The sequence below is a fragment of the Bactrocera latifrons genome, unplaced genomic scaffold, assembly GCF_001853355.1.
Source record: "Bactrocera latifrons isolate USDA-ARS-PBARC rearing strain unplaced genomic scaffold, ASM185335v1 scaffold_84, whole genome shotgun sequence".
Lineage (NCBI taxonomy): Eukaryota > Metazoa > Arthropoda > Insecta > Diptera > Tephritidae > Bactrocera > Bactrocera latifrons.
The window spans coordinates 812,070-831,767 of NW_017537534.1; the positions used below are offsets into that span (position 1 = coordinate 812,070).

Consider the following 19,698-nt stretch of genomic DNA (forward strand, 5'->3'; position numbering starts at 1 on the left):
CTAAAAAATTAATTATTGTGAATCTAGATAACTTAAAATTCCAATATAGACATTTCCGAGAGTTAAAAGATCAACTTCATATAAATAGATAAATGATTATAATAAATTTCATATAATAAATCAATAATAGCTTTAATCCAATAATAAATAATAAAAAATTTAACGAAAACGGTAAAAAACTCTTTCAAGCTAAATATATAAGTTTATCATACCGAAATCGAGGGAGAGTCCCACGAGCCCAAATAAATATAAATGAAATAACATGGCAACGGCAACATGGCATTTTTTAGGAATTTTTCGTATTTATCCCTGTTTAAAGCTTTATTAATCATATGGAATGGGCCAATACCATTCCAGATAAAAAATCCCCACACCATGATTAATCCTCCACCATACTTAACAATGCGTGGAACATAGCGAGGATAAAATTTTTGAATTAATGGAGGGTGAACATACCTTCGGCCATCAGGACCTAAGCGATTAGTTTTTGATACATCGTTCCAAACGACATACATCCGTTGATTAGTTGTGTTAGACCAATAAGAGTTGGCCAAGTCGTTTCTAAGGAGTCAGAAGTGGGTTCCTGCGTACTTCCCTGCCGTGAAGTCCACATACGACCGAACACCTCGAAATTGTTTTCATAGATATTTGTACATTATATTCATCTTGAATTTCACGTAGAATGCCAGTAGAACTCTATTTTTGGGACTCTTCGGGAGATAGTGTTAATTTTGCAGAACATTTGACCTTATTCGAAATTTCGTTGCACATCTCTCCAGAACGACGAAGGTCAAAATGTAGCTGCGAAGGGTAGGTGTACAGCGGCAGCTTTTTCTCATTAAAAAACTTCAATAATACGTTTCAAAACACAACTTTAAACACAAGCTTACCAGAAATCAATGATATTATTAACAACCGTTTCTAATTAGCTGTCGCACTTAATGCACCTTCTGAGTCGTGACGCATTTACTATTTGGGAAAAAAATTTAAAGAACTTTGACTTCACAACTACAAAACAAAGTTAATTTAGTAGTAAATAGAGTAACACGAATAACGCAAGACTTTTAGGTGGTATTTCAACATTTTTTTATCATTATACTCATCGGCCACCTACAAAAAAGGGAGCGCTTCTAATTAGCTATCAACGGCTGTACATTTCTTTTATTATTCTACGAATTTCGACTCGTTCAGTCTATATCATATCTTTTTACTCCTTCCGGTAACTTTACGTATTTACGTTTTTATATCTGTGTGTAACACCTTGAAGAAGACGTCGTAGGCCTTATAAAATATGTACATATAAAATTATTAGCGTGTCGAGCCGAGTTGATTAAGGGTTGTCCCTTTATCTGTCTCTTTGTCCATCTGTATATACGCGAACTATTTCTTGAGTTTTTGAGGTATCTTCTTAGTATGAAGCTGCTCATTTGTTGGACACACTGATATCGGACAACTATAGCATATAGCAGCCATGTGAAAATATATCAGCTGTTTGAGTTGGCATGGTATCTACACAAAATTTGGCAAAAACTATTGTTCAATCCAAAGCTTTAACATATTGTTCAGATCGGACCACTCAAAGTAAAGTTCTTGTTAGGAAAAAGTTGAACCTGTGAAGTGTATTACAGTTTTGGTGTGGATGAAGGTATAGCTTTTTATTATTTTTTTATTATATTTGGCTTTATAACCTCAGAAAGGAAGTTGGTTCTAATTAACCAGAATTTATCTAGATTTAAATCTCACAAACTTGTTTGTGTCGTAAAAATAACTGAGATCTCTTATGTTCTAATGGAGATTACTATAAAAGGAGCTTACAAAGTTTTAGCGATTTTTTAGTACCATTTGTGTATCTAACAATGACGCCCACGCACCAATTATGATAATCTCGTAAATTAGTTCGTCCAAGACGATGTCTACTATAGTTAGCTTCCTTCATTATAACGCCACTTTGAATATCTACAGTCGCCTAGCTTTTCCATCCTTACATGTTTCACATGTTTTGATCCATTTCAATAATTACTATGGCAATGGTAGCGAAAAGTAGTAGTCTTTGCTACCTTAAATAATATACATTTATCTCATAGGTACACGATTGTATGCCTTTGACGAACGAGGGGGCATTGGCTTGTGGTAAGGGTGTTGACTGTTGTCTTGACCTTAAGATGATCAACGAGCGGGATGACTTTACTTAAATGAGCTTATTTTGAAAACCTAAACTAAGGCATGCTTCTGACAGATAGTTTTTAAGGCTACTTCTACAGGTCCTCATAATGGATGTCTTTAAAGAATTAAACTATTGGTCAAACAAAATTGATCCTAAACAGATTCTCACAAAAAGTTCATTCGTTGACACTTTCATTTATTTTTATTAACAAGTAAGTAAGGGCTAAGTTTGGGAATAACCGAGCACATTTCATACTCTTGCAACTTGTAAGGATAAAAGCCGGGGTAATAGTTTCAGGTACATAAGGCTTGTTAGCTATATGAGTCTAGGGCAAGTTTTCAACCGACTTAGTTCATTCTAAGCACAAAGTAGAATCATTATAAGAAAAACTGACTCTCTTAATTTAGTTAACACAACTCATATATTGGCCGATATAATAATTAAAAAGTCAGCTGGTAGTTTGAAAATCTTTATATAAGGGGTGTAGGGGTGCTAAAGGAAGTCTTCATCCGATTCAAAACTTTTTGGAACATAGAGGTACTATTATCAGAAGAGCATTCTCTGCAAATTTCAATTACATACATATCTCACATATTGACCGCTATATTCGGTAATAAGTCAACTACAGACATATTCGGCATCCAGGTTCTGGAACAGTTTAAATTCCATCCGGACAATTTTTGATCATCATAGTTTAGTACCATTCGGTCAAGTTTTATCTGCTTATAAATTTCTTCTTGATTTGTACATTTGTGTCTAATTTTTACATCCTCTCCTATGAATCTCTCTCATACCATATCGAGTATAAATTCAATGTGTCCGGCGTATATGCCTATTTTTTATCGCCTTTAAATAGTTTTTAATAGTATCGTTATATGGAGGGTGGGGTAGTAGGCGTTCTTACAGTATTTTTCAAAATTTTTTGTCCATAGGTGCTTGATGGACGGACGGACAGACAGACAGTCAACCGGATTTCAACTCCTCTCGTCATACTGATCCTTTATATATCTATATATAACACTCTAACTATCTTGATTAGCTTTATGATACATACAACTTCTAGGTGAACAAAACTATTATGCTTTGTAGCAACATTTCCGAAATAGCTTAATGTGATGCGGCATTGTTACACATTTATTCCGTAAGCTCTTCTTTTTCCTAGTGCGGTAGCTATCCTAAAGATGCGTCGATAACGGACCACAATACGAGTATCATATATCTGTCATACAAGCTGATCGATCAAACTCAAGTCCTTGTATGGACAGTATTTGACAAAACATTTACGAAGCTTGGCATAGACTACTATCCAAAGCATCGCTACAATCTCCGAACATACTCAGATCGGGCAACTATAGCAATAGCTTCCTGATAAACTGACCGATCATAATAATACATTTTTGTACACCTTTATAATATAAAAAATGCACTTGTAGCTTCGGTTCAACCAAAATTAACTTTTTTTCGTTTTTTGTACGAAAATTTTATCGTATAACTAAATTCAGATCTGCAGTGATTCCAAAATGTAGTTGATTAATTGAAATTAAATTGAATTAAAGAGAACAAACAAACAAACAAACAAAAGAGTCCCAACTTCAAAGGATGAATTTTACTGTTACGCATATTTCGAAATGGTTTCTTGGTTTTAAAATGTGCAGTGCACCGCCAAATACGCTATAAAGTTGTATCTAGGTGGTATCACCTCTCAATCGTATGTGTCTTGGCCTAAATTTTTTAATACAACGTTGACGTCGAATATCTAGTCGGAGGTTTGGAGGATAGACAAAAGCATTTCACCAGCATCGTAGTGGTCCATTTTTTTCACTTTTTATTTTAACTTAGGCATTGGTATCGGACCTTAAAATCTGTTAAGGATACTAATGGGTACTCACTTCCTAGACAGCTCTGAAAACGCTGGGAGTTTAAACGCTGTGCAAATCTGTCAAAAGAGGTTCATCTCAAGAAGAGGTGACATCGCCACTTTTGTGGATTTTAACAAAGAATAAATGTTGTTAGATCTAGAAAAAAGGGGTACTGGTTGTGGCCAGTATGTGTTAAATGACAAAAAACGTCTATTAGTCCTCTGTAAAAGGAATATTCTAAGATGCTTAGTAAGCTCCCGTTTCTAGAGTGGGAAAGCGTTGAGATGGACAGGGGCACAGGGCTAAGCATCTATATGGATATGTTCAAGCTGGATAATCGAATGAGACTTCAAATGTTATGAAATTTCAGGCATCTGCATTAATCGTCTCATGATGGTGCGCCCGAAATATGGCAAGAACCATTCGAGATACTATCGCGCAAAGTTATACGGCTGAAAGATTATCTCACACAACGGCAACTATTCTTAATGCTAGGTGGAAATATGGTATAATAAAATTTTATAGAAAAAGTTTGATTCCCTTTCAAAGAGAATACTGGGTCGCGTGCATACAACTCGCATAAAACTTGTAATTCCGCAAGTGTCTTAAATACCGTTAGCTTAGCAAAAGTTCAGCGTAAACGATTTTCTTCGACAGACATTCATTTATTATACAGAAGTAATTTAGAGGCACAAATGTAAAGTTTCATTTAAACATTAATAATGAAAGGCATATAATCGCACACACTAACTCTCTGAGCAATTACGCGTTTTGCAGAGCGTTTTAAATGCGAACAGATAATTACCGTAAACGCTTGCATGTAAAAGGCATGACCCACATGTCGCAAAACGCAGAGTTGTCTGTGCTTGTCTGGGCTTGTCTATCAAAAATAGCACGCAATTTTCCAAGAAGAATATATGTATGTAAATACGCGCACACACACACACATAACCAAAAGCATGTATTTGCTGGGGAAGAAAAGTACACAAACTTTTATCGGACATTGTGGGTAAATGTTGAGCGGATCTGCGGCACATTAGCTTTGGTCTCAAGTGTCCATCAACAATGAAAATTACTTCTATTCTAGCCCTGTTAATACATACACACACACATAAGCGCCACATCCATGCATAAATAAGCAGACATTCGCATTCACAGCGCTTGCAGTCGCCCCTATGCATATGCTACGAAAATTAGGGTCGCCAGTGTAGGCACATTCGACAAGGTCTCCGTGTCATTTATTTATTGACAAACACCTGAGTTCTGCTAAACGCCTGCGCGCCATATAAAACAATAAAAACCAACGAAAAATAAATTCCTTCGCAATTTGCGGCCTTACGACGAGCACATAAACTTTGTTATGCTTCTCTGCCTGGCAGGAAAGCCGTTGGATTGGATGAGAGTTGTGTTTGAATGTGTGTACGTGTGCACAAACTTTTGACAGCCGGCCCGGCCGCGCAGTCAGCGCCAACGCTATTTTTAGCACAGAAAAATATTTTTATTGATTTCAAATTTCAACCTTATTTTACGTTTATGTTGCACAACAACATGTTAACAACAACAACCGAACACGTGTGGGTGTGTTTGATCCGTTGCTCGTAAACTTGGCAGTCCGTGTACGTAATCACTCGTGCGCTGCTGGCAGCGACAATGTTGCTCGCTCTGTTTACCTGTGTTTGTAGATGCCGGATGCCGAGAGTAGCGAATTATGTATACGCATGAGTGCATTTTGTTTTTGGAATGGGGCTCAAGTTGGAAATGGCGATGTCATTCAATACACTATCCCAAGCGTTGATATGATTTGGCCTAAAAGTATGCTTCGGTTATGGCTGTGTGCACTCGTGCGAGCGGGAGTAATTGAGTAAAAGAGCTGATAAGTGTAGGAGAACAAGTACAGTGAGTGGGAGAGCCAATTAGATAAGAGTTAGAGAGAGAGAGTGTGAGTGAGAGGCAAGCGATTATTTAATAGTAAATATTGGAATTAAGCGCAACTTATTCGCTGTAAATTTATGGCAGTATATTAAGTAGAGCAACACAAAATTTACGAAATGGGAAAAATTCCGACTAAAAACGATACCATCGTAATTTACGGCAGCGAATATGCTGATTACGCGCGTTTGTAAATAAATAAATGCTTCTTCGAATTGTGTTCGCTCTCCAACTCTTCTAAAAAGCTGTTATGTTTTTCTTCTTAATTACCTCCCTCTCGGTTTACGTCAGTGATGTGCGGAACGCAATGCACGCGACAGACTGCAGCAGCACAACAGTGAGCTACATGAACGTTTGTGAGAGGGCAGCAACACAACAATGGCCGGCATGTACACAAAACAACGCAGTTGTCCATTTTGCATGTACACAATTTCCTGGTGGCCATACTAATACCTTGCACTTCAATGAAATTTTAATATTTTGTTCAAAGTGAAACTTTTTATGCAAAAAATAAGTAAATAGGTAAATTTATTCGTTTCAAATTATTAATTGTTATTACAAATGATGTAACAGAGTTATTTTATATTATTATTTACATATTAGTGGCATCAGCACTCTACCTCATCTCTCTATCTTCCATTCTACTGTCAACTCTACTGTCGTTGGCAAATATAGGATTAAATTGAAGTTAGCGAGAGCGACAACTGTCGGCCTGCAGTCGTGTAGCCGTGCAGCTGTCAAAATAGGTTCGTCCATAAGAACGTGTGTATTTTAATATTTGACAGATGTCGTTTGCAGTCTGTCGCGAGCATTGTATTCAACACATGGTATAACGCGTATCTTCATTTTTGTTATTACAAAGTCGGCTATTACACGAAGCAACTTTTGTTGCTGATTCTCGGGCGATTCTCTTTTGCTGTTGACCATTGCATTCACACGAGCAACTTCTGTTGCGCAACTCTGTTCGAGTTTTTTTCTCATTCTCTTTCACTTTACTTTAACCCATTGTCGTTTCTTTTTCCTGATATGTATTTGGGCCACCCTATCACATATATTAATCAGTTCTGTCAATTAATAAATACATTTTATTTATAATTCAAAATTAAAACAAAGGTTATATAAGAGATCTTCACTATCGTCTGAATCAATTTGTATGGCTTCCTCCATACATTTCACAATATCTTTAATTAATTCGATTTTTTCGTCATACTCCATTTTCTAAAATATTTATATTATATTATGTATATTTACATATGTACGTATTTGAAAATTACGTACCAAAGGATGAAATTAAATTTTTTAAATATATTAAAAATTATATATTAAAAATTTTAATTTCAAAATAATAAACGCAAATGCAACTATGTACTACGAAATAAAGAACACGAATACAGAAAAACGCCGCGGCGAACTGTTACGAATAAGAACACAAAGCGAGTTGCTGAACACTGGAAACTCGGCGCGATTTTCCTCTCCTCCTCGCCAACTCGCCTATAAGCCAAGAGTTGGCGCAACAAAAGTTGCTTCGTGTAATAGCCGACAAAGGAAAATGTTAAATTTATTTTTAATTTGATTTTATATCTTTCTTTTACTTACATTATAACTAATCTGTTATTATTTTGTTAGAAAAATTTGTATGTTATTACTTTTCACCAATTTTTTTCATTCCTTCTTTGAGGATTATTCGCGGGATTTGTGTGGGGTTTCATTTAAAAATTTTAACATTTGTCTAAGAAAACATGTGCAATAATATTATTGATAGCATGGGCGATCTAAAGATTTAAATGTTCCCATTTCTCTGGCTAATAGTTAATTTATCTCAAAGGAACTGCGCTGATTTGGCGGCAATGAATGAACTATGCCAATTTTTATTACCCTTTTCTGATATGAGCCATATTCCAGTGAGGTAAGGTCCGGGCTATGAGAATGAAGGGGACAAAACTTCCTAATCGCTGTTTTGCAAATAGTTTTGAAACGTATTTTAGAAATTTTTAATATACCACATCCTTCTGCTCCCACCAAACACATATTACCTTGGTCTCATGAATATACCCTTGCTTTAGCTGTTGGGTCAATTTTACATAAGATTTTTTTCGTTCAGAATTGTCGCAATGGATACATTTCTCATCACAAGCAACATTTCTGAAGCGGCTTTAATTAATACGGCACTCATTTTTCTCGCTATTGAATGATTCTGTGAGATTTTCTTGTATTTTCAATACTTCCAATAAAAAACGAAAATTTCTGACTGAGGTTTTCCTCATATTAAAGTAATTAAGAAGATATTCAAAAAAAAACAGCTTTTCAGGTACAAAACTCGGCATATTTGTATGAAAATAATTACTGTTGTTTAAGCCTCGAAAAGGCACACAAGAATAGTAACATTCAATGTGCAATTGTGGAATATTGAAATAATGGAATAAAAACCCGGTTGCGGTATCTCTTGGCAAGCCTAATATTCTTGCCGGAGATAAAGAGATGCTCAACTCATCTCTCATTGGAAGTGTGAGAGCAATTGCTAAACCACAAAACCTCCTCGATCAACTGTCAAAGTTCAGGAGATTTTGACGTTTAGCAATTGAAACGAGCGATGGCCAGATGAAAATCTTACCAAAAACGTATGTATTATATGTATAATAAAATAACAATAAAATGAAAATTAAATAAATTTTTGAAATTTATATTTAAACGTTTTGTAATGTGAAGAATAATAGTATTAATTTTCAATGGAAAATTATTAAAAGCATTTACTGATTGAGAGCTAACAGGCTTAAATCCCTTATTGGATACTGAAAAGTCAAAAGTCGCGTGTTGTCACATACCATAAAATATTCAAATAGATTATCCATATATTAAACGACCTCTATATAGTAATTTTAAAACGTTATGTTGACCATCTCTTCATACCTGAGTTTAGTTTCATTAATAGATCTGAAGTATTTTCTCGTTGAAACCGCCGAAAGCTTCCATTCAAACTGAACATTCAAAAGCGAGACAAATATTTTCATTAAACAACTGTTTACCTTATAAAGTAAACTCAAACCAAATTGAAGCAAGAAATTCGGCCCTGATTGTGGCACGATATTGCAAAAGCCAAAGGATGTCGGCCCCTAATTCGGACCTCTTTTACCGAATAAGTTTGCGCAAAGACATGCAACAATGGTATTTCTTGATCCCAGTTTGCGCGGTCGGAAAGAATTCGGAGTGCAGCACACCTCGATAATCGAAGAAAACTGTTCACATAACCTACATTTTTGACCAGCTTTGACTTGGGCTTGTGATCGTCTATTTCCTGGTCGTCAACATAGACCCAAGACTCATAGGCAATAATAATACGTTTAATGACACTCTAGTAGTCGTAAAGCATTGTTTCTCAAACGTTTACGCGACGCTGCGTTTCGAAAAAATATTTAGTGATTTTGGAACTAATGGTTTTTTTACCTTTCTTAGACCCAAATGATCTTTCAAACTGGTTTTCATTCATTCCGAAGACGCCAGTAAGATTTTTGACGTTAACCGTAGATTCTCTCAAACACAAATTCCCTTATTTCATTGACGTGTTGATCATCAGTGGTGTTAAAGGCCATCTTGACCCTCTTGTACATATGTACCAATAAAAAAACTTTCTCGCGATAAACAATTATTACCGAAGTCCTTTTTCATCATTCTGAAGGTTTCGGCACCAGAAATTTGATTCCGCACACCAAATTTAATGGAACTTCTTTGTTGAATAATTTCATTCATTGTAAAAATCGCCTAATGCACTTTAGGTACTTCAAACAGACCATTGTATACTAAGCACAAATGATTATTTTCATTTGACATTTGGCACAGATGTCAGTGACAGTCATACGGACCTAGAAAAAATATTTCGACGAAGGTATGCCGCAAAGAAGGTTCTGGGAGACCTTGTACCTGCTGGATCACTTTTGAATTTCAGTTTGTATTCGTATATTATTAAAATATAGTGGGGTTTTACTTAGAATTCTAGCGTTCTTATAAACCAGGAACAGACGCGCTCATATTTCTTAAATCTGCCCAGCTCAATTTATTTGTACACTAATTTACACTTATTATATAACCCAACATTTGATATTCTACAATAGCAAACGTCTCGTAATGGCGGAGGGATTTGAAAACGGCCATACACGGGTTAAGCATAGGGGTGAGCTAGAAAATATTATATTATTTCCACTGAGGTGGCAGTTGCACGCGAGGCTATTTTCAAACACGTACGTAACTCACGACGCTGTCGGCGACGTCGCTAACACCGTTATCGCGGCGTATTCTTAGAATGTACTTAAACCCAGCCAACTGAAGTGTCGGTGCTTTGGCGCAGAAATGACTGGTAAGCCGGCAGCTGGCAGGCACCTATGGGATGAGCAGCGAAGGAAAGAAAACAAGTTGCTGCGCTAGGTGCTTGGTAGTTGGCTGGCTATTGACCGTTAGCGCGGAAATATTGGCTGCTTTTCGTGTTGCATACTGTTTTTTGCCGCATTCGGAATTTCGCAATTCAAAGCTCGTTTCGTTGGTTTTTGTTGTTGTTGTGCATTCGTCGATTACATTTTGTTTTAAAATTTCGTTTAGCTTACTTTCATTCATAAAGCTTTCAACAGAAGCAAAGCCAACAACATCAAGCGCTCGAAAATGTACGCAGGTAGAACCGAGTTCCGGCAGCAAAGAGCCTGAGCCACAGCAAGCTTTGCAGACGGGTAGGGTGGCATGTAGGTGAGTGACTTCGGCCCCTTGTCTCGTGTTCTTTGTTTGCGTGTATGTGTATGTAATCGTCTGAATTGAATTTATTGTTTGGTTACTGCTTCTCGTGCGAAAAAAGACTGCTTCACCGAATCTTTAGAACATATTCCGAGCAAATGTGCGCCTAGGGTTGCCTCCTTGCGTATGCTAGTTGGGAAGCAGAGGCAAACGTAATGGAAATAGTTACAGCTTAGCACTTTGCCGGAAATATTTCTCGAAAACTTTTTTCATGTAAAATATGTGCAATGTGCAATCATATACATACACATATACATACATACGTATTTGAAACACCAACGAAATCGCTTTCAACTCGGGTGCGTGTAGTTTTGCAGCTGTGAAATTAGCAACTTTTTGTATGTTTGGCTATGAAAGCCTTTGTTTAAAAAGATTTTGATAAAGATAAGAAACTAAAATTTGTGTGAACTAGAAAAAACTTTTTCAGGGAAATGGTTTGACTGTGAAGTGTCTTATCTCCTAAAGCTTTCCAGTTGCATCGAAAAGGGGGAAAATGCTGTTTTATTATGTTTTCATAATATTATATAATTGGAATATATTTTTAAAAATTCAGTGTTCTCTAAAAAAATCGGAAATTCAAAATGTCACCATTTTCGGAAAAAAACAAGTAAGGAAGGGCTAAGTTCGGGCGTCACCGAACATTTTATACTCTCGCATGACAAGTTCTTCAAGGTATCTCAATTTTTACTCAAATTACAGCTTGCACGGACGGACGGACCACTCGGACGGACGGACAGACAGACATCCGGATTTCAACTCTATTCGTCACCCTGATCACTTTGGTATATGTAACCATATATCTGACGATATATACCGTTATTAGCAACTTTATTGCAAAAGTACAAAAATGGTGCCCTCTGAATTACATGAAAATATCTGAGAGATTTACCGATATTTTCGGTGAAAAATTTGGTTAGGTTAGGCACTGAGTTCTTCGTGTTCGATATCAGGGACCTTGAAAAGATCAATACAATTTTTCCACAAGGAATACCTCAGCTCAAATACCGTATTTGTGTAAAGTTTTATTCCGCTATCATCAATGGTTCCTAATGTATATATTATACAGAGAAGGCATTAGATGGAATTCAAAATAGCGTTATATTGGTAGAAGGCGTGGTTGTGAAATATTATATACCGATTTTCATTGAAATCGGTTGAGTAGTTCCTGAGATGTGGTTTTTGGTCCATAAGTGGGCGAAGCCACGCCCATTTTAAATTTAAAAAAAAGCCTTGGTTCAGCTTCCTTCTGCCATTTCTTCCGTAAAATTTTGCGTTTCTGACGTTTTTTGTTAGTCGGTTAACGCACTTTTAGTGATTTTCAACATAACCTTTGTAAGGGAGGTGGGCGTGGTTATTTTCCGATTTCCTCCATTTTTGAACTGTATATGCAAATGTCTGAAGGAAACGACTCTATAGAGTGTGGTTGACATAGCTATAGTAATTTCCGAGATATGTACAAAAAAGGTAGTCGGGGCCGGGGCCACGCCCACTTTTCCAAAAAAATTACCTCCAAATATGTCCCTCCCTAGTGCGATCCTTTGTGCCAAATTTCATTTTAATATCTTTATTTACGGCTTAGTTTTGACATTTTATAGGTTTTCGGTTTTGACATTTTGTGGGCGTGGCAGTGGGCCGATTTTGCCCATCTTCGAACTTAATCTTCTTATAGAGCCAAGAGATACGTGTACCAAGTTTCATCATGATATCTCAATTTTTACTGAAGTTAAAGCTTGCACGGACGGACGGACAGACATCCGGATTTCAACTCTACTCGTCACCCTGATCACTTTGGTATATATAACCCCATATCTGACTCTCTTAGTTTTAGGACTTCAAACCACCGTTATGTGAACAAAACTATAATACTCTCTTTAGCAACTTTGTTGCGAGAGTATAAAAAGAAGCTTTGCATAAATAGCTATTTTAAATCTTTCGAAAGTAAATTAATACATGCCTCTATCATAGTTTGCAGTCCAGATATTTGACCCAATGTTTTTCTTTTGACGAGCTGTCTGTAAGAAATCCATCTAAGTCAATTTTGCAGTCGCCGAAGAAATTGTTAAGATCGGACCATTTCGAAATTTCCTACTTTGGTTAAAGAAAAAACACAAAAACTTCCAACTTAATAGGGAATGTTTATTATCCTTCGAAAGAACATTCTTTGGCATTTAAGATTATCTGTTTGAAATGTATGCCGAGGCTACGTCTCAGATGGTTCATCCGTTGAGTCCGTTTTTCGATGACTTGTTCACACATTTCGACTGGTAACTGGCGATTGACACGCGTGATGTTTTGCTTCAAAGCCTGAGTAGAAGCGGGATACATATCGATCTTGGTGGCGAAGCGCTCGGCTTAAAAATGAACGTCGGTATATCAGAGGGTTCTCTAAATAAATCCATTGATTGATGCGATTTGTAACAAGTCTTGTTGAAAGAAAATACCGCGAGATCTTCTTCTTCTTCTTGATTGGCGTAGTCACCGCTTACGCGATTATAGCCGAGTTAACAACAGCGCGCCAGTCGTTTCTTCTTTTCGCTACGTGGCGCCAATTAGATATTCCAAGTGAAGCCAGGTCCTTCTCCACTTGGTCCTTCCAACGGAGTGGAGGTCTTCCTCTTCCTCTGCTTCCCCCGGCGGGTACTGCGTCGAATACTTTCAGAGCTGGAGCGTTTTCCTCCATCCGGACAACATGACCTAGCCAGCGCAGCCGCTGTCTTTTAATCCGCTGAACTATGTCAATGTCGTCGTATACCTCGTACAGCTCATCGTTCCATCGAATGCGATATTCGCCGTGGCCAACGCGCAAAGGACCATAAATCTTTCGCAGAACTTTTCTCTCGAAAACTCGCAACGTCGACTCATCAGTTGTTGTCATCGTCCAAGCCTCTGCACCATATAGCAGGACGGGTATTATGAGTGACTTATAGAGTTTGGTTTTTGTTTGTCGAGAGAGGACTTTGCTTCTCAATTGCCTACTCAGTCCGAAGTAGCACCTGTTGGCAAGAGTTATCCTGCGTTGGATTTCTAGGCTGACATTGTTGGTGGTGTTTACGCTGGTTCCAAGATAGACGAAATTATCTACAACTTCAAAGTTATGACTGTCAACAGTGACGTGAGTGCCAAGTCGCGAGTGCGACGACTGTTTGTTTGATGACAGGAGATATTTCGTCTTGCCCGCGTTAATACCGCGAGATCACGAACTCCAATTTCAGATATAAAATAGTCGGTTATTATGGCGCGATAACGGTCGCCATAAACGGTTACGTTCTCATCGTCATTAACTTTTTAACTTTGTAAAAGTATGGCCCCATGGTTCTGTATGAAATGACAGTTCTTTTCTTCTTTAATTTCCGCCAGAGCATTCCATAGGTTAGTCCGAGTTGCTGCGAATGGCGCCGAATCGACTCTGCACGGTCTTCGTGCACACTATCAGTAAATACTGCTTTTTTTTCTTTACTGCACGCTGAGCGAGGTCTGTTTATTTCGATATTATCCAATAATGAATGCTGGGCCTCAAGATGGGTGATGAAATTGCGAATATTACGCTCAGCAGGCTGATTATGTTGACCATAAGTTGGACGGAGCTCACGAAACACATTCTTTACAGAACGTGAATTTTCGTAATAAAGTTGAACTGTTCAGGCGTAAGTTGCTCCATGATAAAATGCCAAACAATACTGAACTAAAATAATCTGACAGCTGACCCATGTGTAATCTGTCAAAGAAAGGCTATTAAAAAATTACCTTTACCATTTTTTCACTTTATGCTGATTTTAAATGAGCGCTCCTATTATTTGGAGAAGCCAAAGATTGAAACGTTTACCCCTCATTGCAAATAGAGTCCTACAAAATTATTTTATTATTTCAAATAAGATATGTGCCGATTAAGTACTGTTCAGAGACGACGATTGTTAGAGCACAAGAAATGATCGTGTAGGAAAGATGTGATGTAGCGACGTTCTTATTCTTAAAAAAGTTCAAGAATGTGTGCATGGGTAGCTAAAATTGTATATAAAATCATATGGTTCGATGACGCAAATTGAGTCCAATAATCCATTTTTACCGCATTTGAAGTTTCACTATCTTGAGCGTGATCGCTAACGATATAGAGTTATATATGACGCGGTTATGATTCGATCATACTCTACATTTTGCTGACACTTGTTAAACTCAACTGTGGTGGGTGCTAATTGCATATTGAATGAATTGAAGTATTAGCACAAACACAAATTGAACCAATCTCCCTTGGAAAGTTAATAGACTTAACAGACCTTGAGAACTTTGTTTTTCTAAACTATTAAATGTGTGAAAGATTTTTCTGCGGAGTTCAGTATTAATGGTCTTTGTACATCTTCCTTGAAAATAAATTTCCCTCTAGCATGAGGTAAAGTGTCTTGCTGAAACGGCCACTTTTACAAATCGTTTGAAATGTAGCCAGTTTTCTGATATTTCACTATTCAGATGTGCCAGTTAGTATAAATTAGTTACTATTAATTGATTGTCACATTTCAAGATATATTTAGTTTAGACAGGCTAATCACGACGCATAGACCAGAAATACCTAATCGAGTGCCGATGCGAAGTCCATGAAGAGTAGTTATTCTTTAGGATGATAGCGAGTGATGCTATATTTTCAATAGGTATTGTGGTCACTAACGATACCCCTCCCAGGGCCTCCAAATGCTTGAAGCGATGCCTTGCTAATGCAGTATAAATGCTCCATTGTTTCTGTGGTACCTGGCGCTTAACATACTCTCGATCTGTCAGCCCCTTTTTGCAAGCGCGCACCGCCATCAGTCTTTGACGAGTGAGCACTCCTTTTTAGCTTTAGAAATTACTTTTGCAGATCCTGTCAGTCTAAATCGTCGTATAGACAATAAAAGGGTGTACCAATATTGCTTACATTTTCTGATGATTGGTGATCTTGTCCGCTATGCCTTTGTGAAGTGGAACCCATTAGAAATGATGCCGCTTGTTCCTAGCCATAATCTCCACTGCCTTTTTGCCATGATATGTTGCTCGGGTGTTCATGTAGATATTAACCCTGGAGTTCGAGGCTAGCTCCGCGTCTCTCCCAATAGCAAAAAGCTCTGCTTGGGATATACTGCATCGCCCTAAGTCAGTATTAATTAACGGCCCCCTCTAATCAACCCAGTAATCCAACCGATGGCAAAAAATAGTAAGATTTTGTTCGCAATTTTAAACTTCGTACTTTATTATTTAAAATTTATGCCGTCCCTATAAAATTAACTACCCTTGGCTCCAATCCAATTCCCTAAAAAGTTGTTAAAATCAATTTCCGGAATAGCTTTCAATGTGCGTAACGATTCACCTTCAATGTCTTCAATTGACTCAAAACGGTTTCCAAGGAGCGCTGGTGGAGTTTGCTGCAGATCCTAGAGTCGAAATCAGACAAATACGGTGTTTGTAGAATATTAGTTGAAGATTTCGCGAAAACCGAACGAAGAAGTATTCGCCGGTGCTTATCTTGGTGCGAAAACCAAGAGTTGTCGGCCCATAATTCCGGCCTGTTTTTATGAATAGCTTCGCGCAAATAACACACAACAATAAAATATTATTCTTTGTTCACAGTTTGGCTACTCCGAAGGAATTCGGAGTACACCACCTTGATATTTGTCTTGCATTGGCTTGGTTTTTTCGGCTTCGGCTCACTTTTGCCGATATTCCTAGGGTTGATCGTTAGTTTCCGGGTCGTGAGCAATTTTCAAGGTTCATCTCCAGTAATAATACGTTTCATGACATCCTGATAGACGAAAGCACTCTTTCACAGACGTTAACCGGACGCTGTTTTTCGAAAAAATTCAGTTATTTTGGAAAGTGTCGTTCTTTCATTTTTCTTAGGCCCAAATGATGTTTCAAAAGGATTCTTACTGAATCTTGTGATAATGCCAGTAAAATTTCTGACTGTTAATCGAGGATTCTTAAGCAACCATTCATTTCTTTTATTAACGTGTTGCTCATTTGTTGATGCTGATGTGCGTCCTGGATGTGGTTCGTCGTCAACCTGTGTTCCAATCAAAAATATTTATTCACGATAAATAATTATCACTAAAGGCCTTTTGAAACATTCTGAAAGTTTCGGGTTTTTGAGCGAAATTTAAATTCAAAGTCTTACTATTTTTTGCCCACTGTACTTCGAGGAATTTTAGTTTTGCTAAATTTTGTATTTGATTTCATCTGCTCGTTATATCCATACATTTTATGCTAAAACAATAATCGCGCGATATGTGCTATGCTGTGGAATTAATTACTGCATCAGATGATTACCTTAAAAGTCCTCGTCATTTTATATTAATTAGCATTTAGCTTGCTTTAGCAGACAATGCAGAATACAGTTTGTCGTATTTCTTTTTGTTACATTTGCAGATTGAAAAACGTGACAGATACAATATCAAAGAAAAAAAGCAAAAACAAAAACAAATAATACATAAAGGAAGCAAACAAAAGAGAAAATAAAACAAATAAAAAATTCAAAATCACTCTGTAAACGTTGTACTTAGCACCCAATCGGGCTTAAACTAGCATGAGTTCTTTGAAACTTCTTAAAGAATTAAACAAAAAACAAAAACAGAAAAAAACAAAAAAAAATTCAAATTAATAAAGCAGATTTATATAGTTACTTTTTGCGTCGCCTTATAAAAACTAATCGCACATATTCGTACATATACACACACATACATATATATATTGACAAGCTACTTCACTCGTATATGTGAAAGCGGAGAGGAGCCGAGCGAAAAAGAAAACACAAAACAAAAGAGTAGACGAAATTCACGAAATTCACGAAAACAAGAAAAACATATAGCCGAACAGAACACATAACGTGAGCAGTGTAAAACGAGAGAGAAACCGCGGACCGACCGCGGCAGATTATGTCACGAGACGATTACAATCCTGTAACTAGCTCTGGTGTTCGTAGCCCGGGTCGCTCAAGGCGGCTCACGGAATTGCCAACTGTAGATCGGTCGCCATCACGAGACTACGGTGCACGTGGAAGTCCCCTAGGTGAAGACCAAATATTAAAAGTGATATTTTCAAGCAATTAAATTATTAGTTAATTACTTAAACTTACAGACATATGTACTATATGTATGATTTGAGATGTTTTCGTTTTTTGAGTTGTAGCCGCTGATACTGTATATGAGTTGAGACCAGTGCAAAATGCAAATAGAGCAATTATGATTTTATTGAAGCAGGGTTTCGATGCAACACTGCACGCAAGGCAAATTTGAGTTTAACTAGTCATTAAATTGCACTTAGTATACTATTAAGATACGTATTAAGAGTATTGACGCTTAAGCTATAACATACGAAGCAGTTGTGTTATGTTAAGTTGCTAGTCCACTTGCACCCGACAAGACAGATCAACTGGTTAGCTCCGCATAGAACTTTGTAAGTAATATATAAATAATAACTTTATTGAACGTAATCGGCTCTAAAATATACCTTCGATCCGTTTATAAGTAAAGCATGAGAATATTTTTTCTACTAAAACTATTTTGAGCGTGTTCGATTCGTCACGGCACAGGTCGCTAGTTTACAATTCTACTCACTTTGAAAAATTTAATGCAAACTCAATAGTTAATTCATCTAGTAGGGAGAAAGTTGTATGGAATACAGAACGCTAAATAAAGGGGGGTGCCAAACCGCATGCTCTTGGAGTATAATGTGCTCACCAAAAGTTGCCTTCAATAAATTGATTGTTTCGTTTGCTGTATGGCATGTACCATCGCCTTGTTGAAACCAAAAGTCGTCCTTACAATCATCACCCAATTCTGGCATTAGACCGCACGTCTAAAAGTACCCTTGACACTTGTCGTCTCTCTCTAAAAGTGTTTTTTTTTTTTTCAATATTAATGACAACCCCTACATTTCTTCTTCTTCAGGATGTTAAATTGATCGCCACGATAAATTACATAACTCTTCGGATTTATTTTTGTTTGCAATAAATTTTCTGAAATAAAACAAAATTTGCTCGATATTTGGACAAAAAGCCCTGCTTTCTAGCTATTCTTAAGTAGTATGTTGCTAAGGCGTATTAAGCTATTTGGTTTAACCGTATGTCTCCACAAATGTTTACACCAACTTCAACTAGCGACTTTATGTGTAATTTCGTATTTTTTGCTGTTTGTTATGACTATCTGACCTTGTTGTTTATTAGTTTGAACTTTAGTTAGTGGCTTCAACCACTATTTCACAACTAACCCGGATGATGTGGGCTTTAGTTTTTGAACCTCATAGAAGTCCTCATATAGTTCGTACTAAGTGCCCAACTGACATCGTTTAGATGTGACTATTATTATGCTATGGAAACAGAATCTGAAACTGAAGGTCATTCCAGTCCATATTTTCATTATCAAGTCACCAAAAGCCATTTTGACTTGTATCTTGGAAACTGTGATCACTACTAGAATCTGATACACAATCCGAACCAAAGTGCTTACTTTTGAGCACCTTGGAAATAAATTCAATATGCAATAGGCAACGATTTCCGAAGCGCAGATTCTGACAAACGTTAAATTTTCAAATCGCATCGAAAGTATTTTGGTGCAACGAATTGCACCTAAAGAGATAACAATACTATTATCTTTACCGCTTTATGTTTAGCCGTGTTCTTTGACTCTGGCAATTAGGCGTCTCTTAATTTCTCTTCACCTGCCGTTAAGTAAAAAACAAAAAGAACAGAGAAATCGGACGCATAGAGAATTGGTGGTGAATTGGATTGAAATTTTAATTGAGCATCTAAATTAAGAGTTATTATGTATGCAATATCGACTGTCATATATTTTCCACACAAACGCGTGCACACGTGACCATGCGCTACGCTGGCGTATTACGTTGTTTGCGTTCACGCACCGACAGATTTCGCAGTGAGGCCATGAATCAATATGCACAAACATACACACACACATACAAAATTTATTAAAGCCCATTAAAAGTGATTTCCGCCAA

At 37.1% G+C, this 19,698-nt stretch overlaps 1 protein-coding gene across 8 annotated transcripts in view; it reads left to right on the forward strand.

The window, feature by feature from the left end:
• The window catches only part of LOC108977110 (trichohyalin), a 115,712-nt gene that overhangs the window by 8,413 nt on the left and 87,601 nt on the right, over positions 1–19,698 (forward strand). For 5 of the 8 annotated variants that reach the window (XM_018946635.1, XM_018946630.1, XM_018946636.1 and 2 more), the window contains exon 1: positions 17,619–17,751. The exons of 2 other annotated variants lie outside the window; for them this stretch is intronic. In XM_018946635.1, the coding sequence (XP_018802180.1) occupies positions 17,619–17,751 (133 nt within the window). Of the gene's footprint in view, positions 1–17,239; positions 17,752–19,698 lie in introns of those variants that run through there. One more of the 8 variants, XM_018946629.1, reaches the window with a different exon arrangement.